General features: G+C 51.1%; 9 protein-coding genes across 9 annotated transcripts; 3 read left to right on the forward strand and 6 right to left on the reverse strand.

The window, feature by feature from the left end:
• Nucleotides 1-501: 501 nt before the first annotated feature.
• Nucleotides 502-1731, reverse strand: L3040_009341 (uncharacterized protein; the record flags this gene model as incomplete). The annotated part of the gene is made up of 6 exons (XM_066155937.1): nt 502-750; nt 829-956; nt 1016-1126; nt 1418-1454; nt 1503-1513; nt 1635-1731. 6 exons carry the CDS (start codon nt 1729-1731, stop codon nt 502-504), a joined length of 633 nt encoding a protein of 210 aa, XP_066010216.1.
• A 2498-nt stretch (nt 1732-4229) lies between these two features.
• L3040_009342 (uncharacterized protein) lies at nt 4230-5064 on the reverse strand (the record flags this gene model as incomplete). Its single annotated transcript, XM_066155938.1, has 4 exons — nt 4230-4265; nt 4364-4556; nt 4839-4929; nt 5031-5064. 4 exons carry the CDS (start codon nt 5062-5064, stop codon nt 4230-4232), a joined length of 354 nt encoding a protein of 117 aa, XP_066010217.1.
• A 277-nt stretch (nt 5065-5341) lies between these two features.
• L3040_009343 (uncharacterized protein) lies at nt 5342-5715 on the forward strand (the record flags this gene model as incomplete). Its single annotated transcript, XM_007290281.1, has 2 exons — nt 5342-5375; nt 5507-5715. The coding sequence occupies 2 exons, from the start codon at nt 5342-5344 to the stop codon at nt 5713-5715; spliced, it is 243 nt and encodes an 80-aa protein (XP_007290343.1).
• Nucleotides 5716-6153: 438 nt separating this feature from the next.
• L3040_009344 (uncharacterized protein) lies at nt 6154-6608 on the reverse strand (the record flags this gene model as incomplete). The annotated part of the gene is made up of 3 exons (XM_066155939.1): nt 6154-6349; nt 6403-6517; nt 6605-6608. The coding sequence occupies 3 exons, from the start codon at nt 6606-6608 to the stop codon at nt 6154-6156; spliced, it is 315 nt and encodes a 104-aa protein (XP_066010218.1).
• Nucleotides 6609-6966: 358 nt separating this feature from the next.
• Nucleotides 6967-7658, forward strand: L3040_009345 (uncharacterized protein; the record flags this gene model as incomplete). The annotated part of the gene is made up of 3 exons (XM_007290279.1): nt 6967-7327; nt 7464-7527; nt 7592-7658. 3 exons carry the CDS (start codon nt 6967-6969, stop codon nt 7656-7658), a joined length of 492 nt encoding a protein of 163 aa, XP_007290341.1.
• A 234-nt stretch (nt 7659-7892) lies between these two features.
• On the reverse strand, nt 7893-9090 carry L3040_009346 (uncharacterized protein; the record flags this gene model as incomplete). Its single annotated transcript, XM_007290278.1, has 3 exons — nt 7893-8684; nt 8780-8863; nt 8926-9090. 3 exons carry the CDS (start codon nt 9088-9090, stop codon nt 7893-7895), a joined length of 1041 nt encoding a protein of 346 aa, XP_007290340.1.
• A 2142-nt stretch (nt 9091-11232) lies between these two features.
• On the forward strand, nt 11233-12630 carry L3040_009347 (uncharacterized protein; the record flags this gene model as incomplete). Its single annotated transcript, XM_007290277.2, has 4 exons — nt 11233-11304; nt 11354-11765; nt 11829-12159; nt 12264-12630. The coding sequence occupies 4 exons, from the start codon at nt 11233-11235 to the stop codon at nt 12628-12630; spliced, it is 1182 nt and encodes a 393-aa protein (XP_007290339.2).
• A 999-nt stretch (nt 12631-13629) lies between these two features.
• Nucleotides 13630-17451, reverse strand: L3040_009348 (uncharacterized protein; the record flags this gene model as incomplete). The annotated part of the gene is made up of 5 exons (XM_007290276.1): nt 13630-15566; nt 15623-15740; nt 15790-16027; nt 16078-17254; nt 17304-17451. 5 exons carry the CDS (start codon nt 17449-17451, stop codon nt 13630-13632), a joined length of 3618 nt encoding a protein of 1205 aa, XP_007290338.1.
• A 1468-nt stretch (nt 17452-18919) lies between these two features.
• L3040_009349 (uncharacterized protein) lies at nt 18920-22005 on the reverse strand (the record flags this gene model as incomplete). The annotated part of the gene is made up of 3 exons (XM_007290275.1): nt 18920-20607; nt 20656-21102; nt 21153-22005. The coding sequence occupies 3 exons, from the start codon at nt 22003-22005 to the stop codon at nt 18920-18922; spliced, it is 2988 nt and encodes a 995-aa protein (XP_007290337.1).
• Nucleotides 22006-22091: the final 86 nt, after the last annotated feature.

Here is a 22091-nt window from a genome sequence, read left to right on the forward strand (position 1 = left end):
CACCAGGCTTCCAAGGCAATTCAATGATGAATACATGGCACAGTATAGCCGAATTCCTATTGAAGAGTGATGGTTTAATTGTATCGGTCCAATAATTCATTCCTTTATATCAACCATACTCACAATACTTCCAGACAGCCACTACAGTTCCACGATACCCATCGAACTCACTTCAGTCCCGCATAGTAAAAGTATTATATTCATACTCGAGGACTGTTTATCCTACACCCTGCTGTAGTTGCTGCTCATACCTGTTGGTGAAGATTGCTCACACGAGCAAAGAAATCTAAAGCAGAAAACCCCCGTGCTTTTCGGCCCTCCATGTACACATCACACCAAGGTATCAAGAACGTCCTCTCCCCATCCTTTCTTCCTGCCCATCCTCTGCCCCAAAACCATATCGTAGTCAATACACTTGGAGAACCCATCAACCCTTTCCATCCCTTGTCCGAAAGAAACCTAGACGCCTGACTGTGTGCTATGGTGAGAACAACACGAATCCTAATAACCATCCCCAGCTGCTGCGCCGTTGTGTCCGCTTGAGACTTGCCCGCCATACATATTGCCGTAGGCATTGGGATCATGATCACCGGCTTCTCCTCCTTGTTGGCTACCAAGATGGTTGTTGGATCCTTCACTTCCACCTTGGAAGACCGTAGGCGGGACGTTGGCGGACGCTGAAGCGCCTGAGGCGACTGAGCCGAAACCACCTTGACTACTGGGCCGTTGCTCGCTTCTGGTCGACTGAGTCTAGCAAATGTCAGGTATTGTTCGCGATTTGAAGGGATGAAGCCGTGCGCCCTGCCGGCCGACAGCGACACCACTTACTTCTCTGTACTTGGACAGGTAAATCTTGAGCGCTTCCGCATAGTTCTCGAACCCCAACGACGTCATGGCAAACAGGATGTCCTCTCCGTTAACCGTCTTCCGTTTCTCTTGGTGACATTTCTCCGAAGCTTTGGGGAGGTTTTAGCTTTGCGTAGATGGATAGGATTTTTTTGGGGGAAGGGCGAACCTTCGCTTGTAATGAACGAGATGAACTCGCTCACGCATTCTTGCATACACTCTTTTGCTTCTTTTGCGATTTTGGCATTTTCAGGGAGGGCGGTCTTCATAATTCTGGCGACTGGAGCAAAGTTCCGGATGTTAGAATCAGAGTAGTCATGTTTGGTGGGCTTAGACGGATGCGGCGTCTCTGGTGACTGAGACGGCGAATCGTGAGACATGATAGGATGTGTGACCGGCCGTGACACCACTAGAAGGTGAAGCGTTTGACCTCCAAGGCCACTGACTGGCCAGTCTATAGACCGTCTGCGTCTAATAGCTACGGTTGTTCCAAGCGATGCCAGTCACGGCGGAGATGGGGGGTGGTATGCGGGGATTTTCTTGGGCACAAATCAGGAGAGAGAAAACTAACCATTTGCTATGGGTAACCATCGATCTTGTTCTTTCACCTGAGGGAAGCTCAGCAGCTACTCGTCACACACGGAAGGGCTACCTACCTCGAACTCGACTGGGAGACGGATGGTTTAGCATATACCGGCAAAATTTGACTCTGACTCGGGCTCCGAGTGACACAGGGAGGTTGGGGGGTTGTTGAGGATAGATGGGGAGTGGAAAGGGGGGATACTTACAGGCAAGAGAATTGTGTGGATCGTTCATCACTGCATCCGGGTCATCAGGGCTCTGGACACCAGCTTCGTGGTCGGTTTCTTTCGGTGATGCAGACATCCTTATGAAAGAATGGCAAGCTGCAGTTTCTCGGATAGCGGCGTACTCGAAATTCCTTGGTCCTGCCAGGTGGCGGGTGGAACAACTGTCAAGTCGTATCAAGGCTGGCGAGATCGCAGGCGGCGCAGATCCTCGAGGCAAAGGCCTTTTTGCTGCGCAACCCAGATGTGGATGAGGCCGGCAGCTGCACTAATGCACTCCTCCTTGGGGGGGAGAAGGGGGGGGGGGGGGATGGGAAAGGGGATCTGGCCTCGTCTGGTCTCGTCTCTTCGGTATGATATTGATATGCGATTCACCGTGGTTCGGGGACGCCAGTATGGACTGCAGGTAGCCTGATGTGTAGAGTCGCGTCAGAGAAGGTCGCGAGTCGAAAGATGGAAAAGAGCGGACCACGACAGGGCCGCCTTGACACGACTGGAGCAGAGCAGCTCGGAGGATTTCCCACTGCAAAGGCACAATGCATACACACAATGCGCCTTGTGTCGAGGACCGAGAACAGTGGTGGTTTGGTTGATAAGGCTCGGGGGTTCGGGTTCGGGGTCGGGGTCGGGGTCGGTTCGAGGAATTGGGTCGCATGCAAAGAAAGCACTGTGCAGTGCAGAAACGTGGGGTGGCCTTGGGATGTGAGCGAAGCGTTGAGGTTGGGGGATCGCGAGCTCAATGGTGCTGGGTCGATTGCCTTGCCTTGCCCTGCCTTGCCCTGCCTTGCGTTGGCTTGCCTAACGCGTGAATTGTCCGGACGGTGTTACTATCTCGTTGGCGATGGATTGGCAAGACGCGGGTGTTGACGCGGATATGGATATGGATTGGGGTTCGGACGCGGTGCGCATTATTGATTCCCATACGACCAGGACCAGTAGCTGGCTCTAGCTCAGGCACAGACAGGAACGCGTCTGGCAGCCTGATGTTTTACAGTGCCAGCCAGCTTCAACTTGTCACTCGGCGGCCTTCTCTTGCGCTTGTATTATTACTATTACTACCTTACGAAGTAGGGTAGGTAAGGTAGCTAGGTAGCATTGGTCGAATCAGGCAAATACAGATTCTTTTTGAAAATGGTAATCGGGCTCGCTCCATCAACCACAGCTGCTCTCCGTTTCCGTGTTCTTGACACTCGCTTAGGGATTATTGGTGATGTTACTTACTATGGTACTCCGAAGCTATGCAATTCATCACTTCCATTCATGCATTTCTATCTGCGATGAATGGATAGCTTTACAGCTGACCCCATCACTTCCTCACAGCTCCTCTCAACTGTACCCATCCCCCTTCTCATGATGCCGCCGCACTCATACCGAGCGAGCACCCCGCAGCGCTTCCCTTCTCTCCCTTCCTGTCCCTCCGTCTCCAAAGCCCAGCTAATGAAAAGAAAAGAAAAAAATCCCTTAGAAAGGAAGAAACAAGAAGCCGCCCAAAAAAAAAAAAAAAAAAAAAAAAAAAAAAAGAGAGCCTGTGAACACCAGGAAATCATCCAAACCCCCATCCCATCTCCTCTCCCAATCCCCAGACGCGCGTGGCCTCCCTACAACGCAAACGCAAACGCAAACGCAAACGCAAATGCAATGCACGAGCAGGGGATGTAAAGTGAGACCATCACATCGCATCGCTCTCCCTCTCCCTCTCTCTCTGCCACCCCCCAATGCCACCCTCCAATCATAAACCAACAGCCCTCAACGATTGGGCACCAAAAATCAACAATACCATGAGGAAAACGGTGCTGCCTTTCGGGGCTTTCTTTCCCGTTGGGCTGGGTAGGCGCGCCTTGCAGATTAATTTGCCGCCTCGTCGAGTTGTTGACGTCGTCGTCGTTGTTGTCGTTGTCGTTGTCGTCGTCGAGTGACCCAAGTGAAGCGAGCCTGTAGGTACAGCGCATCAGGACAGCTACAATTACTCCGTCAAATGGTCCCGCGTGCCATCAGGAACTAGGGAGGGAGGTAGGTACCGTCCCAGCAATCTGGGAAGCGCGGAACTCTGGGAACCATAATAGCAGTAATACTAGTCAAGAAGATGTGACGTCGTGCCATACCATCCTCGTGGGATGGAGGAGAACAAAAACAGCACAGCAGCAGCACTCTGAAGTAGAGACGACTGGAATTTCTCTCCCCCTTCCCTTTCTCTCTCTCTCTCTCTCTTTCTCTCTCTCTCTCTTTCTCTCGGCTCGGAGGTTTCATTCTATGTGGTGGAGAATAGTTCTTGGGCATCAATAGAGTGTGCTGTTCGACCCGCCCGGATGTCATCTCTGTCTTTCCCCGGCGACAAAAAAAAAGCGGAAATGTTCTCGAACGTCTCTCCCATCCTCATCATCACAGATCGGCATCTATCGATTGACCGCCCTACATACACATGACCCAGGTTCCCAAACTCTGTTCATGCGTGCCATGCAAAAATCGACGTAGGTAACTCCCACAGTCCACCCCGTGACACATCCTCTGCTGTATGTCGTCAAGCGGAGCACAAATGGCAAACCTCAAACCCCATAGTGTATGTAAACAGGCCCCTCTCTACTGCTGCTGTACCACCTGAATGTTATTCTTTTTCTGCAGCCCCAAACCCAACCCAAAGTTAGCTACTTGGCTTACGTGAACTCCTCGCACATATGGCCCCCAAACGAAGAAGAAGGGAGAAATAAACAGACCTTCCACTTTTCCATCTCGACCTGTTTGCTATTATACTGCTTGACCAAGTCCTCAAGGACCTTCCTCAGCCCATCCGAATTCGTCTTCAGCGCCGGCACGACGTCCTTCACCGTTCGCTCCACCAGCACTCCGTTGATCATCCGGAAGCACTTCCTCTCTCCCGGAAGCGACGCGAGGGTCTCAAGGACGAGTCTATATGTTTGAATTCGCAAGAGGCGGTGAGCGAGCGTTTCTCTTTCAGCGGTGTGATGCGCAGTGCGGTATTGAGATTTGCAAGATGTGTATGAGGGGTAGTAGGTAGAGGAAATACACAACTACATAGGTGAAAATCCATCCTGAGGGGAAAAAGCATTCCTGCATGAACCAAGACTGAGAACGGGAGGATCTCTCTTGAAACCAAATACGAGCGTGCAGTGCAATAAGGTGCAATAACTAGAGTCGGACAGAAAAACAAAAGAGATGGGACGAACGAACTTGTGTTCTTCGGCTTCGGACTCGACGTCACCTATCTTTGAGGCGATTTGTTGCAGGCCGTTCTTGTAGTTGGTGTATTGGTTCTGCAGCTCTGAGTAGGTAGGGCGAGGGAAGTTAGCTGCCATTCCCTCTTTTTCCCCTTGAACATCATGAACGAAGTGTAGGATCTATCAAAGAAGGACCTGAACCGACCTTGCTGCTTTCTCTGGGTGATTTGTTGCGCCATGATATGATTGATGCTTTTCCGGTGGTGAAGTTTCCTGAGACCTGGAAAGCTGCTGTCTAGCATAGACTCCGTAGGGCTCGACGCGAGGCTGACAAAAATATCGAAAAGTCTCCACTTTCGATTGTCTTGGCAGGACCACAAAATCGACTCGGGCTCTAACACACGTCTACTTCCTCTGTCCGGACAGATAGGAAAAGTCGCAAATCTTCTACTGTGCATAGGGTATACCCAAGCAGGATCTGCTCCACCAGCATCATCGACGACAAAACAACCAAAAATGCACCCTCACCTGCACACCAAAGACAACACCGGTAAATCCTCTCCACTCCCCTCTCCCCCTCTTCCTCCAACTCGCCCTTTTTCAAATCCACTCAAGAGCACCAGACTACAAATTGCAGTACGGACGGACAAACGCTAACCACTTCCGCTGCCAATCCCACAGCATGCGAGGAAGTCATGACGGCCCTGGAAGAGTGCCATGCGCGCGGCTTCCTCTGGAAGGCCGTCGGCATGTGTAACGGCGCCAAGACGCAGGTCAACAAGTGCCTGCGCGCCCAACGCCTGGAGCGGACGCGGCTCAATCGCGAAAAGGCCCGCGTGAAGAATGAAGAGATTAGGGCCAAGTGGGCGGAGATTGATGCGAATTCGTGACGGCAGAGAGGGAGAGTGATGTTTGTGGGTGTAGGTGTTGGTGTGGTGCGGCATATCTATCTGTGTTATAAGGAGGGGGAGTTTGGGAATTTGGGGGCGTGGTATGGGCGTTTTTGGGCGGCCAGGCTGAATGGAGGCTGAATGGACCCATTGGGTTGTACAATACCAGAGTCGATGGCTATCACTCCGAATCCACACATACGTTTACAAGCGACAAGCGGAGAGGTGTGCAGAGAGAACGTGGAAAGCTACGGGAGATGATTTGTTACAGTGTTCCTCGAGCAAGGGCACAGCACAAACGGGAAGGAAGGCTGGAATGGTTAATTCAAGATGGTGGTTCGGTCATCAGGACATGCATCTCATTGTGTGTTACGAACCACTCGGACACGGATCCAGCTGTCCTCCACCACATCTGCGCAGAGTTCATCCTCCAAACCCCTAAACTCTTGCTCTAAACGCGTTTCCATACGTGTAGAGCCCATAGACAGCCAACAGACTCAACATAGATGGCAGAGGCTTCTGGCTTTTGATGGCTCTTGGGATAGAAGAGCCAGCAAGGACGATCGAAGCGAGAAGAGCGAGGTGAACTCCATAGCTCTGCCTGCTCTGAATGCGGTAGCCGCCAAGAATGTAGCTGGTCGCATGTCAACAAGCGTACTGGGCATATGAAAGTAACAGAATACTTACAGGCCACCGACGGTGACTCCGGCCGTGACTGAAGGGATAGAGCCCGTCTTGATGTATCCGAAGATTCCACCTCCGGCAGTGAGAGCTCCCAGGATGAATGCGGGCGTCTCGATTCCTGTGACGGGTACTTGGCTTTAGCGGATCATTCCACCATGGCGCGGAGCTGTTCTTGAAAAATAGCAAGCTTGGATGGAGTGTTTACCCATGTTGGCGGATTGAACTGATGAGGATGGATTCAACAGGGTGTTATTTCTGTGACTTTTGAATTTCTTGTTTGGGGAGGGACGGAGACGTTGAAGTGTTTACATTCTTAAAAGGTGTAATCTGGGGTAGCTAGCCTGCTTTACCCCTCGGATCCGTCTCTCAAAAAGTCCACCCCTGCCCGCAAGCTCGGATCGTACTTAATCTTGGCATCAACCACCATCAAGGATTCAAGCTGCGTGGCCTCACAGCTCCAAGTTATCCAGGAAACACGTCGAACACCACCTCAGCAGCATCGCCACCGCATCAACTCCCCTCCAAACCCAACCGCGATCTCCATCCCACCATCTCCTCACTCACACAATGGCGCCCAAACGCTCCTCCGCCCGCGATCCCCACCCTTCCATGGCCGCAACCACCCAATCCTCCTCCACATCCGCCGGCTCCGTCCCATCAGCAGCATCAACCCCCACCAAAGCCGCTCCCAAGGCCTCTTCCTCCTCATCTTTCTCTTCCAGACAATCGCCTCAGGACGTCGCCTATGGCATATGGAAGAACTACCTAGCCCAAACGCCGCAGCGGACGAAGCTGATCGACGCGTTCATGGGCTTCCTGGTCGTCGTCGGCGTGCTGCAGTTCGTGTACTGCGTTATCGCCGGGAACTACCCCTTCAACGCTTTCCTGTCTGGCTTCTCGGCGACGGTGGGCCAGTTTGTTTTGACGGGTGAGTCTTCTTTTGTCCCCTGTGGTGAGGTGCGGTGGAAGAAGGCGCGGGCGAGGATCAGGACGAGGGTGAGAAAAAGGGAAAGAAGAAGATTTTTGGCACAGGGTAGATGAGCTGACGCGTTGGGTTTGGGTAGCTTCTCTGAGGATACAGACGAACGTGGAGAACAAGGCGGAGTTTGTTGATGTCTCGCCTGAGAGGTATGGAATATACTACCTCCTGGCTGGACGTGGGGAGAGGGGATGTGGCTAATGCTTGTGACAGGGCCTTTGCGGATTACGTCTTTGGAAGCTTGATCTTGCATTTCTTTTGCGTTAACTTCATCAATTGAGCTGTATCATACCCGAGGAGGCACGAGTTCCAGAATAGGCAAGAGGAATGAATGTAGGAATAGAAAAAGTTGTCGTTACTGAGCGTTGGAACGAGTGCAAGCTATATGCACATGGGAGTGGAACGCAGAGTGGAACGAATAGGATGGTGATAGCCGCAGGTTGTGGTGATACCGCTGGCGGTGGTGGTCACTCAATTCGAGAATAGATTCTGCATAACTGAACAGCCAGAGAAACTAATCTACACCACTATCCTCTGTCTCCGCTACCTTCTTCTTGTCTTCCTCCGAAGTCTTGGTCTCGCCAGCCTTCGGTGGACCCCCGGCCTTCGGCGGCGGAGGAGGCGGCGTGGACATGGCCTTGGGAGCATGGTCCAACTCTCTGCTTTTCTGCTCTCCCTCAGTGAAATAGTCATCCATCAAACCCTTATTAGGAATATGCGCATGCTTCTTCTCCTTCTTCCGCGCCGGAGCAGCCGCTCCCACAGCCGGTGCGATCATCTGGGCGGGAACCAAGAAATCTCCTGGCGCCAAAGCCTCGCCTGGAACTAGGTACCCCCCAGAGCCCGGCCTCATGTCCTCGTTCGAGAACCTTGCGGTCTCCGTCTCAAACAGCATCTCTCCTGGTCCAGCAACCGGCTCGCTTAGCGGTGCAGGCAATCTGTGCAAAGCTCCGTACCCAAGGACACATCCCAGCGCGCCCTCGCCGCCCCAGTCGCGGCTTGGATGAATGGTGATCTCGCGGGTGACGTCGTACTCGTTATTGTAGACATACAGCCGCAGAGGCCGGCCGATGTGGTCCTCGACCAGCTCGCCCAGCCCGCTCTCGCCGTGCAGGAACCCCTCCGGAGTCCCGAGGATGTAGTCGCTGTAGGGGAGGAGCCCGGCCAGGTCGGCGGGCGAGTTGGCGGGCACGTCGAGGATGTGCCAGATGTTGGAGACGGTGGAGATGGATGTCCACTGCAGCGTGAGGCCCAGGGAGGGCTTCTCGGCTGGGACGGGGATGTGAATCGTTCGTGTCCGCTGGCCCTACGCAAGCATTCGTGTCAAAAAAGAGAAACAGAAGGAAAAAATATACTCTGTATTCGAGATTCCTGGATTGGGTAGGATCAGGGTCGTCGTACCTTTGCGCTCCAGAGCCCGAGGGTCACAGTGCTTCCGGCGCAGTTGCGAATCTCCTGCGCAAAAAGAGCTGGGTCGGAGTCATCCTGAGGCACAGCTTAGCAAGTTCCCCAGCAGCAGGCAGCAGCATCATTTCCACTCTACTCACGATCATCCGGCCATTGATCCCCACGATGAAGTCGAACCAAGGCTCAATGGCTAGCTCTAACGTCTTGTTCCTCAGGACCTGGAATCCGAAGGCATTGTGATCTGATCTTTGGGCCGGAGCGTCGGAATCCAGCCGGGAGATGAATCGATTGAGGGCGTTGAACATGATTGTTCACTTGGATTTGGGATAGTCAGTACCTAGGTAGGTTCTGTGTGGGGAGGGGGGGGGGAGATGCGCAAGACTGGATGGTTGGTTGTGTGGTCCGGATTCCCAAGTATCTGGTCAGAAGTGAAGTGCGTGTATGGTCCAAGCTTTGACATTCCCTGTCCCCGTCTCCCAAGAATTCAACATTAAACTTTCAACTTTCAACCTTTCAACCTTTAAACTATCAACTTTCAGACTTTCAACATCGAGCAGATCCAGATCGGAATTATCACATCCACACCGGGTGGCCATCCACGCTCTGTGAATCGGAGGGCATTCTATCCGCTTTTCTCGCTGGCACAATATCCTGCACTCAAAAAGATAGTGGCCCAGATGGATTCCGGCTCCCGCTGCCGAACGAACACATCAGATAATCGCCTGCATCTGTTCGACACATTCCATTATACCGATTGAAGTCTTCTTGCCGCCATCCTTGTTGTTGCTACTATTACTACCAAGTTTTCCGATGTGCCAGTTGAAAATGATGGCCCAAACTTGCGAATGATAGTGCATGTCAAGAGGTTTGACATTGCGTCGGCCGTTTCACAGACCTTGAATCTGGTGCTATGGCCTTCAGTGGCTCCAATTTCCAACTTCCTCGAGGGATCCGATGCTGGTACAGAATATTGAGGAGAAGATCTGTTCACGGTATTGCCAACACAGCCCGCGCGTATTCCTCTCACATGTTACTGTTGTACGCATACGCAGTCTATTCCATTCTCTGGACTACTGTACCTTGCCTTGCCTTGCATCTCGTAGATGTATTCTGCGCCGCAGCCTCACATTCTCCATGCAGTCGCTTCGGTCAAGTGCTGTACGGAGATCTTGTCGATCATCGCGCGTTGCGGCGTCATTATGCAGCCAGCCACACAACGGTCACCAAAAAGAGGGTGCTGTGGACTGGAAACGCTTCTAAATCATTGTTTAGGTTGGCATCTGCAGGTCATTGATTGTCGAGATAGCTTCGATGACTTTTTCGGTTAGCAGATCCAATAGGTACAACATACGAACTATCTACGTACCAGCCCATCTGAATCTGCGGAAGATGTCTTTCTAAAGACGTCCAAACCCTTCCTTATCTTTCCTTCTCTGGAGACTCAATACACAGCTTCACGGTGGCTAGGAATCCAATAAATGTCGTGGGATATCAACTTCCAAAGCGATGGACAACCTTCCCAGGCATGGAATGGGGTCTGTCTGTCTTGGGATCGAAGGCAAGTTGTCAGCACCGGTCCTTATGCATATACTGGAAGGGTCCCGGTCGTTGCTATCTTAGGCCTGCAGATCCATAGCTCCCAGACATTGTCACGTTTTTACGGGAGTGCTCGCATGCCAAGTTGCTCGTTCTGGCGGCCAGCCTCTTCAACTCGCGCAAAGAGGGTTATTCGAACCGATGTCGACAAATTAAGCTCGCAAATGACCACGACAAGAGTTGCTGCTCTATGCAGAAGGATCTTGTTTTGGCTGGGATGATTCTTGTCCTGGCTACAGATATCCCAAGATACGAAGCTTGGCAGTCTCAGCATTCGCCTCTGCGGCCAAAGCCAAAACATCCCAAGAGCATTGAGGTGTCACCATGTCCACTTCATCGTGATGGACAGCAGGTCTGGCTGTCTTCTGTTACAACCTACACCTTTCTGCCGCGTGGCCTAGAACACATTGATGTTTGGAAGTTTCATCGTGGTGCTCTCTGACTCTTCCCTGATCAGCGGTGGTGGAATTGGATCTACTTTCCAGCGGCCATGCTGCTTCGCTCTCTTGCCAGATTTCATTTTGTTTTTTGCTTTCTAAACCGTCACACTCTTCGCAGCTTTCTTTCCATTTTAATCATACTTTGGCAGGGCCAATTCCTTTTCTTTCTTTTGGTGACAGCGTATGTTCATCCTCGAGCAGCAGGAGCCTGGTTTCATCTCCTGATACGATTTTTAGGTGGCGATGTCAATCATTCCAGTAATCCACGATCATCGTGCAGAAAGAAAGAGGAAGGGCCGCAACTTGAAAGCTCGGGGCGGGGAACGGGAATCGATGGACAACGAAAAGGTTGAAAATGGGTCGGGCAATAGACCCCGGGGCGAACCGGACCCCCCGAAACCTACAGTTACAATGACCATATGGGTGGATGTGAAATCTGGTACAACTTATACCCGAGATCCTAGTCTGAGTTCTACTACACCTGTGAGCCGAGACGGTCCTTTAATTAATGCTTCAATGCTGATGGTTACAGGGTCTTCAATCCCCACCACAAATACCAGCGATACTTAGGACATCGTCTTCCTCACTTTCTACCACCACTAACAGCCCGACTACCCCAGATCAAGGGAATAACGCACCTCCCCTTTTAGCTACAGCACCACCGACACTGTTGACTGGTTTGACTACTGGGGTGGCTGCGAGTACTCCATCTTTAGCACCTGCTGCTACTAACTTGGCCCGAACATCTTCTAATCCATCGTCTTCATCATCATCAATGCCAGCCTACCCTCCTGTCCCTGCCGCCAGCGAACTTGCCCGGCCAGATAGTGGCAATGCCCAAGAGGAGGTGACTAAACCCTCAGCTACAGCTGGAGCATCCACTACCAGCGGCCCCACGATCACGACTGGGGTGGAAGCAGTCATAATTTCCGTTTCGGTGGTGTGTAAGTAGCAAGGTTCCCTGTAACCAAGTACGAAGTCATTGCGGGCTCTAACAAGTTCCATAGTGGCGTTCGGAGCTCTGATATTTCTCACCTGGCATTTTGTCTACAAGAAGAGTAAAAATCGTAAGATAGCCGCCGACTTGGCAAGCCGTGGGGCACCGTCGGGCGAGAATCCCCCTATTGGAGGAGGGCCCCAGATGTCCTCATTGCCGTCAGCTACAGGACCTTCTTTCCCGGCTTATCTCCCGCCGAGAATGCCGGAGCGAACAGTCCAAAACGACAACCCATTCGTTGATCCAAGCAACCCCTTCGCAGACCCGACGAGGAAATCAACACTGACGAACAACGCCATCGAGCGCGAAGAGAGGCTGGGATATGTCCGGCCAGAACTTCTGTAAGTACTGGAAACGTTACCGTCCGATCTGGCTTTGCTTGAATTAGCTGCATGGCTTCTCTAGTACACCAAGTCAACCGAGCTGATGGCTGACTTTGACGCAGTGCACCGCGGGAAATGCACGGAGGGCTCATGCGCTCAGCGACCCGGCAGCAAGGCATCGACATGCAGCCGAACGGAAACCACATCCGCTCAGCCAGCGGCAACGAAGGATCCGGGTACGGCGACGCAGACTCGTCCTCAAACGCAAACACAAATGTAAACGAACATCTACCTGCAAGCAGAGCCTATCCGAACGCCCAACTGCCAGTCATGCCAGACGAGCGGTGGAACCAACCGCTGGACACCAGGTTTGCCCAGGCGACTTATTCGGCAGAGCCGGAGCCGGAGCCGGAGACTCAAGCGAGATACCAGACTCAGAGTCAGTGGGTTAATGACCAGACGTACAGGGGCCAAGACAACAGATTTTAAAAAGAACGTACGGAGGAGGTAAAATTAAAAAAGGTGTGTGGGATGAGACGATGGTTTGGACAGACGGAGGGGGAGAGGGAGGGAGGGTGTAGTAGAATGCCCTGGACGGTTTCGTTTCAAGCACCCCCTCTTTATTACAGACAGGGCCCGGCTGCCCTCTTAGACTGTGACATTGTAGGCTGGTTCAGGTACTTACTTACTGCTTGGAAAGGGGCCGGTCTGGGGTTTTAATGTCATTAGATATGTGATCGACCATTGTATTTAAAGCTTATTATTATTTCTATAAAAAAATTGTGCTTGACGGCCAACAGACGGGCTTGACTGATGTGAACGTGTGATTGGGAGTAATTGGGAGTGATTGGGGGTGAATGGGAAATATACATACATCACTGCCATTTAGAAGCATGTATGTATGTTACTCTCAGTGTCGTGAGCGACCATTTACCGCCCGTCCGTCACATCCCCTCATCAAAGCAAAGGAACCAAGCTCGAAACATTATTTTCATTTCCGTTCGTATATCGATCGTGAAAGAGGGGCTCACCGGCCTCTCTTAGTAGTAGCAGTAGTAGCAGTAGCAGTAGCAGCTGAAAAAGGACCCTTTCCTTTTTCCCCTTCAAAGATTGAACACCGTCGCTATGACTTTTCTCCCCAAAAATATAGTCCGTCCTCCATCATCCAGACTCCCCATTTTGCAGATGCATGCATTAATTAGTAACTCATCTTCATCGTCATCGCACGCATGCCTCGCATCGGAAACCCAATGACTCAAACATGTTGTATATTACAGGAAATGCCCAAATTCTTGTCCTAAGAAAAGCGATTCACGCCATCAACCAAATGACTTCGCAGAATCTTAGAACAAGGATGCCATATCTTCACGCGTCGGCCGTCAACTGAGTGATAGCGTTGGCTGATGTTCATAAATTAGTATCTTTACTTGATTGGCCATGGGCTCGCCTCAAGCTAGTAAGTACCTTCTGGCTGGCAACTGCCAGCGGCTACGATTTGTAGATGTTCTTGAATTCCTCGAGCTGATTGCTCATGGCGGCTACCATCCGGGTGATCTCGTGCGCCATTTCCGGCATAGATGCGGTTCCAGAAAGGGATGCTTCAGAAGGAGGAGCTGGTAGTTCAGGGAATCTATCCGGGAAGGAGGCCAAGAGTGAGGGTGTCACTGCTTGCGTAGACCGCACTGAACCGGGTGGCATTGACAGGTAATCCGAGTCGTCTGCTCCATCGTATTGTGGTACCTGGTTGCTGCCTTCCCCGTGATCATTGCTTGAAGTATTATTGACATCGTATTTTTCAGCGGAATCTTCGTAAGAGCTGGTCATGTCTCGAGCACGACCATTGGTGCCCTCAGCCTCAGTAGCTGGGAAATTGGATAGTTCAGCAAGATCCTGGAAGCCGTTGCCATTTCGCAGGCTCAATGGGATCGAAGACTCATCGGACACGTATATAGAGGGTTCCCGGCCGCCTTGATCGACCGTAAGTGGCATTTGGAATGAGGCATGTTTCTCCAGCTCAAAAGGGTTGCCATAGCCCACATCCGAATTGGCGGTCGACGGGCGAGCGAAATCATTGATGATATTTGGCATGCTCATATCAAGGTCGATTAAAGAGCCTCGAACTGAAATTCGATGATTTGTTGGCTGTACTGGCCCGAGAGCCCCACCAAAGGCGCCCAAGGGCTCCGTAGGGTGATGGATTAATGCAGGACGTCCATCCGACCCTGGCATCACAGTCGGACGAGGAACCTCCTGGGCCGCGGGAAATCTTGACACTTCCGGATCTGCGGATGAGGGGGGGGCCATGCTCGGAAATTTCCAGTCCTGGGTACGCCTGTTGTTTTTGACTTCTGATGGGTCACTCAAGGCAGGTCTGCTAAAATCGGGTAGTGTTGGTAGTGTTGACGAGTAATCGTCCTCGTCTTCATCTCTAGCTCTCCGGTCGGCGCGGATCGTGTTCATGTCCGGGAAGCTTGACTGTCCGGTTTCGGCATCATGGCCACCGAGGTCTATCATTGTACCCAGGCCATCAAGATCAATCAGTGTATCGCGAATTGTTACATGGGCAGTATCGTCTCGCAGTGGTAGATCTCCTGAGCGATCTAATGAGCCTGAATACATCATGGGTCCGCCGTAGTGAGCACGACTGTTGTCCTCATAGTTTGATAACGTGTTCGGATCAAAAATCTTTTCCAGTGGAGCTATAGGCATACGTGATAGTGCTCCGGGAGGAGGGCGTCGTCTGCTGCTCTTGGTAGCTACTGGGCGCGTCGTCTCGTCGGCGAATACTACTCCTGGACCATAAGCATTGACTACATCTTTATATGTATACCCGTTCCATACATCTTGTTCGAAGATCTCAGTTGCGTTAAAGTTCCACTCGTCGTCGGAATTTGGGTACGAAGGAGTTGACCCCTGTGCAGCACCATGATGCATGAACAGAGACTTGCGACTGCCGCCCCGAGCCTCCCACACTTTAAAAGACCCTACAAGATCTTTCAGTGTTTGCGTAGGGAATAAGGAGCTGGTGTTCAGAATGTATGGGTGCTTTTGCACTTGATCGATGGGCGGACGTGCCTTCGGATCTTCTTCGAGACAGTACGCGACGAGATCTCGGAGATTATTCGAATAGTTGCCTCCCTCCAGTCTGGGCGTATGGTTCTTCAAGTGGCTCCCAAGACGATCGTATGAAATTCCATTAGCAACGTTAGGAGGAAGACCAGTCGCAATCTCATAGACCATCGACCCGAAAGCCCAAATGTCAACTTCGTTGCCGTAATTTGGCGAAGGCCCAAAGAGTTCAGGAGCCATCCAATGCGGCGTGCCAATAATAGTAGACCTCTTATCAATCTTACTCTCAACGATTCCAGCGACACCGAAATCACATAATTGCACATTGCCTTCTTCAGTCACAAGAACATTCGCACCTAGGTGGCATTAGTAGCAATTCGAAAGCGAGTTTGAGCTGTATTTGTTAACTTACATTTGATGTCCCGGTGAATTATACCGGCCTGATGGACCCATTTAATAGCTTCGGCAACCTCGCGCAGAATCGGAATGATCCATTTTTCGTTGAGCCCCCCGGGGGCTGTTGGTTTCATCTTCTCGTGTGTGAGTATCACTTCAAAAAGTATCCGCATCTGCACTTACCAACGTGGCAACACTTCCACCTCCACAGAACTCTGTGATCATCCACATGGCCTGGTTGACAGGTAGAGCTTCAATGACAAGATTGATGTTCTTGGCCTTGTTCTCGCCCAAGATCTTCAAGGCATTGATCTCCTTGAGAAACTCGCTGTAAGAGTCTGCATTTCGAGGGTTGACGGTATCACTCTCGTCAATGTCTATGATCTTGATGGCCACAACAGCTGCCGACTTCATGTCTTTCCTGGTGTTGTCAATAGCTGTCGACACACGTGATTGGAATAGATTACTTACCCCTTGTAGACTCTACCAAAGCTTCCTTTGCCAATCAGTTCTTCCAGCCCGTAAGGAGGCGGATCTTTGCCCGTCTTCTTGCATTCCTCGTTGACCTTGGCCTGCATCTGGCGGGCATCCTCCACGGCTTTGGTTTTGACATGGCTGGTCTCTTGGGGACGGACCGACAGCCTGCTATTGTCCATTCTGGCCTCGGCGAAAGTCACGGTTCGTTTGCGTTCGACCTGGCCAGCACCGACTGGGGCGGCTTTCTCATTCAGCGTCTCTTCTCTGGTCCTAGGATCAACTGCAGCAGCAGCAGTAACGTGTGTGGATGTGATCGATGAGGCCGGAGGGGGCGGAGGTGGAGGTGGAGGTCGATATGGAGATGAAGGAGTCCTAGCGGCGGTGGCTGGTGACTGTGGCGGGAATGGCGCACGTGACGGGAACAAACGAGCATTCACGAGATGCTCACGGGCATGTCTCGCGCGCATTCGAAGTCGTCCGAGCAGGCCAACCGACGACGATTCCCCGGCCCCGGAAGACTCATGGTTACGTACATGAGAGCCCTGTAGCCTGGATAGGGCTGGTGCATCTGGTCGCGTGTTCGCGTTCTGCTCTTCGAGAGGACTGCTATCTTCCCGAGTCTCGCGAGAGTGCTCCTGAGATTCGACACGACCACGCTGTGATTGGGCTCGGATGGTATCGCCATACTCGAACGAGAACCGTGATTCAGGCGGGTTCGACCGAAGGGGGTGAGGCTTGTCGCCGTCCGAGTCCGAATCGAGCAGAAACCGCGTAGCAGATGGCTTCAATTTGGCCGGGGGTGTGTCCCCGGCCGACTCCAGCGAAAAGCGTGTGGTAGATCGGGTCAACTCAACCACCGTCGGTCGTGGCCGACTTGGACTCCGAGATCGAACTTGTGCCTCGCTGTTCTTGTAATTGGCCTTTCTGCTTACTGCGAGCTTTGTATTTGCCCTCTTCGCTTTCCGCGTGCTGTTCGTCTTGAGAAGTCCCTCGAGTCCTTTAAAAGTTCTTTTGAGTAGGGAGGTTCTCGCTGGCTTTGTATTTCTCGGCATATTATTCCTTGGTGGTCCTTTGTGGTCCTGAACTTGGTGTAGAACCCCTCTGGAGTACTTGATTCTCGTCGGTGCCGAAGAGAACGTAGTATCTACGGCTTCGGGTATGCTTTCTCTTACTGGTCCAAAGTCAGGGTTTAGTAAACAGAAGGGATAGGTCAAACATACCAGGCGCGTATCCAATTTCCACCCGCTCTCCCCGCGCAATCGTCACTCTCGATGAGTAGCGCCGAGACAGTCGTCTCTCTGTGGGTGTGTTCAAGGATGCAGTGCGCCCCCCCACCGTTGAAGGCGGCAACGCTCTATACGGAGGCATTGCTATGGTGGAGGGAGAGCAATTGCGTCCTCTGCGTGTTTTAGATGAGGTTCATGTCTTGCTGGCAGGCAAGGACGCATAAGATACAGCAAGATCTCAAAACGCACGCGATATAGGTCGTTGATGAGCAGAGTAACAAACTGGGAGTTGTGAAACTGACGTGTGACGTCGATTGATCACTAAGTGAGGACATTTTATGTGGCATTATTTTGCACTATTGTGGGTCTCTGGCGTTGAGGGTATTCACGTTATTGAAGTCAACAAACATCGCTCAAGCCCTTCGCCATCCGACTCCAATAATTGCTATAAAATAACCGCACCAAATATTGTTTCCATTCTTGCACCATTGGAAACGCCTGTACGTGGAGACTGTTTGTATCCCATTTATATCTTTTTAATTACGTAGAGCTGCTCTTGCACATAGCTCTACAGGCCCCGGCCTCGATGTCGTCGTTCTGGTGTTGGTCCGAGCGCAGTTTTTGGAGCTAGTTAGCCGAGAACAAGCTTGGACGAGACAGTCTTAGCACCCTCCAAGGCGGTCGGTGACGAGTTCAGCTTCGAAGTTGAAGGTGAAGTTGCCTCGCAGAAGAGCGTGCAGAAAGTTGGTGAATTTCAAGGTAGCACTCGTGCTGTCTGTCTTCTGAGGTACTTGGCCTGCAGCCGCTGTCTTGGTTAGGTCTGGATACTATATAGCACCAAACCAGAACAATCCTTCAGTCCATGGTCGCTGGACAAATCTTGAGTTACCGTCTGATATTATTGCTGGCCTCTAAGTAGCTGTAGCTTATGTCCTTTGTTTTCATCGGGTGACTGGATGGAAGCTTCCCTACCAGCAGCCAAAGAATACTAGTATATCTGGATCTGGATCTTTTAGAACGGACTCCAGGCCTTGATGTAAGTCAATGAAAGGCGGTATTTTGCCAGCCATAGGCGATAAAGCTTGGAAAATTCTTTCAAAGGATGAAAGAGACAAAACTTGACCAGACATTAGCATAAAAGCTTCATTGGCTTCCATGGTATAGACATTGATCTGAAGTTCTTGCCTTTGTTCGGGTATTTGGAATGCCAAAATTCTTTTATATCTGAAATCCCATCGAGCTGGCCTGGCAATGAGAGAAGGGTATTACTATAAGCCCACTGGTAGAGCGGGCCGAGTAACATCCGTACTCATCCCCATCCTAGAGGCGGCCTGGGGAATCTTCTATGATATAACAAGTTCATGCAACAAGACAGATCCACATTTTGGATCCTCAAGAAAATAAATATTCCAAACCTTTCTTGCAACGAATAATAATTTGGGTTTGCCCTTGATTCTTATGTCGCGTAACGTACTAACCCGTTTCATAAGCTCCTTCCTTTGACCTATTTCACTCGGATCGAAGAGCTCATAATAGCTAGGCTCAGCAGGGCTTCCGTGACGCATCGGAACATTTGATCGTGTAATTGAACCTCCTGCCAAATACCCATCTCAACCTCTGATGCTCGCCAAGTCTCCCATCAGCAGAGCCTGGTATTTCTCAACGTTCTCCCGAATCCTGGCTATCACGCCAGCGGCCATCATCCGGACTCTCTCATCCTCCTCGCTCCCCACACTCCCCAACCTCCCAAAGATCCCTTCAACCCACTCCTGCGTCTCCAACATCTGCCGTCCAAAGCCCTCCACCAACGCCCTCTTGTCTCCGTTAACCTCGAGTATCGTCAGAAACGCAAACAGCAACGCCTCTAGCACCATGACGTCCCCTGTGCTCTGTGCCCTCAACCCCAAGCACAAATCCCAAAACTCACTAGTCATTTGCGGCAGACTCAGAGTGTTGGGGCCCGAAGCATGGAGGAGTAGGGAGAGGGTTTTGAGGAAGAGAGAGAGAAGGTAGGGATGGAACGTGATATTCTGAGAGGAAGAGCCTAGAGCTTTGAGGTGGATTGTAAACCGGCCTGTGAGCGGGAAGAAGAAACCTTGGGAGACTATTTGGGCCAGGGTGTTGGTGGTGGGCTTCTTGCGCTTGGCTTCAACCGCCATGCGGGTTGAGAAGGTACGGATCTTGAGGATGGAGGGTCCGGTTAGCTTGTCTGCGAGATTGGCGGCCATGGGTGCTATCATGGTATTGCCAAGATTTGTAGTGAGAGTGTCGAGTGCTGAAATAGGAGTCGAGGTCAACGGTCTAGGTTTTGAAGGCGGAGCGTAATGTGCGTGGATGTGTTGAGGGAGGGTCTTTGATGGGAATGGTTTTCCTGCAGTGGGGAGAGATTTCATGGTTGTGAGAGATTCGTCTTCAGCGCCAAAGCCCCCAATTTCTCGAGCTCCCAAACCCAAGGTGGTGAGGACGGATGCTCTTTGGGAAATGGAGTAGTCGCCATCGAAGAAAGTCTTCGAGAACCATTGTCCCATCTTCAGGGGGAGGGCTACCAAGACGGCTATCATGCCTTGGATTCTCATATCCTGGAAATTTTCAATTTCATACTTGTCTTGCAGCCCAACGAGTAGCGTTGCTAGTTCCTCTGCATGGGCACTGACTTCGGTACCAAAACTGGCCTTGCGGCGGATCAGTGGTGCCGCTGTAGTTAGGCCAAGTTTTTGGCGATCGTAGTTCTCCGTATCTCGCAAGTATGTTATCAAGTCCCGGATGTAGACTGGGGCTGTAGGTTTATTGCGGGTGATGAGCGTTGCATCCTCATCTGAATCTTCCGCATCCGAGTCGGGTTTGGCGTAGGGCACTAAGCCATCGTCAGTTGATTCTTCTTCGTCGGAATCTTGGACTTCTTCAATTGCAACAATCTTTGATCCAGTTGATATCGGCGTTGATATCTTTGATTGCTGAGAAACTTTCGGTTTAGACTTGGAAACTTTGGTCGTAATCCCCGCCTTGAATGGTTCCAAAGACCCAATGCTATCTGACACGTTGACAAGACTCTTGTACCATTGAGCTTCATCGGTATTCATCTCGTCTACCTTGAATTCCATCTTCTTGTCTCCCTTGTCAGTCAAGCTGGAGAGAGCTTCGCCAACAGCCATACCAAGGAAGCGGGCTCGGGGAGAGGATGCAGCAAGACGATTTGAGACCGCACTCAGGTGAGTACCTGATCTCATCATAATTGTGAGACGAAGAGGTGTCTTCCGGTGGACATAGCCTGCCGCAAGCAGGAGAACTTGGGTATGTACTTAGGAGTCATCAGCGATGTGTAAATTATTCAAGGTTGGAATCTTACCTTCTTGTTGCAATGTAGGGGTATGTCTAATGTACAATTGATCTCCAAATTGCTGTAAGCTTTTGTCCAGAATCATCTCCATATCAGACGTGTCTCCAGCTAAAGCTGCGATCACTGCACGTCGTATGGCAATTCCATCACCCGCACCGGCTCCAGAGGAATCAGTCAGCCATGATATCAATATATTCTTTCGAGTTCCGTGTCCAGCAACGATTAAATTGATTAAGCCAGAAGCAGCTGCAACGATAGGTGCATCGGACTTCCACCATTGATTCGCCTCACTTGTAGTGGGCGAATACATATGTTCCCTAGAGACTATTTTCAGAACACAAGAGAGGACATTTCGTTGGTCAAAGCTTGGCAGGCTTTCGATGAGCTTCAAGAATTCAGCATGGTATTCCTTCTTCTCAAACACCAAGGACGTAAGAACGGTTTTCACAATACTTTCTGCGGTCACATCAGTAATGAAGCTCATTCTACTCGTAAAACACACATACCCGTATGTCCAAGTCGAAAACCTTTGCTGAGTAGCTCAGCACAATTTTTCCAGCCGTTCTCTGACTCAGTGGGTAGGTTCTTCGCCCAATATATGATATTTTCAGACAACCATCGGCTGTAAAGAGTCCCGTCCGCTACCCAGTGTCTCTCGCCAATCTTCTTGCTGAGATCATTAATGGCATCTTCCGCTTCCGCAGCAGTGCCCAGAATCTTTCCGCCACCTACGAGACCCAGAAAATCGTTCCATATAGCCTTTTGCTTTGGTGGACTTTCCACAGTATTGAATATACTGTTCCAAATCACCGAAACGGTCTTGACTCCCTGTAGCAGGCGTTGGAGGAGTTGCAAGACAATGACCAGGATATCTTCAATTTTCGGACCACCAACAGCTTTCTTGGACTCTTTGGATTTTTGAATCTGTTCCTTCAGAATCAACAAAACTGCATTCAGACCTGTAACGCTCCGAAGACAGGAAAGTAGAATCTCAAGCTCTGGAGAGCTGCGAGCGCTATTCCGAGATCCTGAGCTCTTTCCATTTTGAGAGTTCTGTAGGACGTCCCAGTAGTTCGGAACGGTGTCCGAGACCAGAATATGAACGAGTTGAGCTGCCAAAGGGCTTGGTGATGTGATGTCAAATTCGGGACTTGATTTTCCGAGGAATCGCAACGTCTCTATCAGATTATCGTGATCTGGCTCATTGCGGAGAATCTCGAGCGCTTCTGCTGGTGTTGATGCTTGGAGCGTGGGCCTCGGTCTCGCTTGTGCTGCATTGGGAGTTTCTACCAGCGCATCTCCAGTATCTCTGATGGAAGTCTTGTATGAGGTACTCACGGGGGTGAGTAAACCCTCCATATCGACATTTGACTGCTGCAACTTCTCGGTTTCGCGTTTGTAGTTGAGGTGAAGATATCTCGAGGTGAACAGATCTCGTGATGAGC

This window comes from Drepanopeziza brunnea (assembly GCF_022702325.1).
Source record: "Drepanopeziza brunnea f. sp. 'multigermtubi' strain 214-2 chromosome Unknown ctg19, whole genome shotgun sequence".
Lineage (NCBI taxonomy): Eukaryota > Fungi > Ascomycota > Leotiomycetes > Helotiales > Drepanopezizaceae > Drepanopeziza > Drepanopeziza brunnea.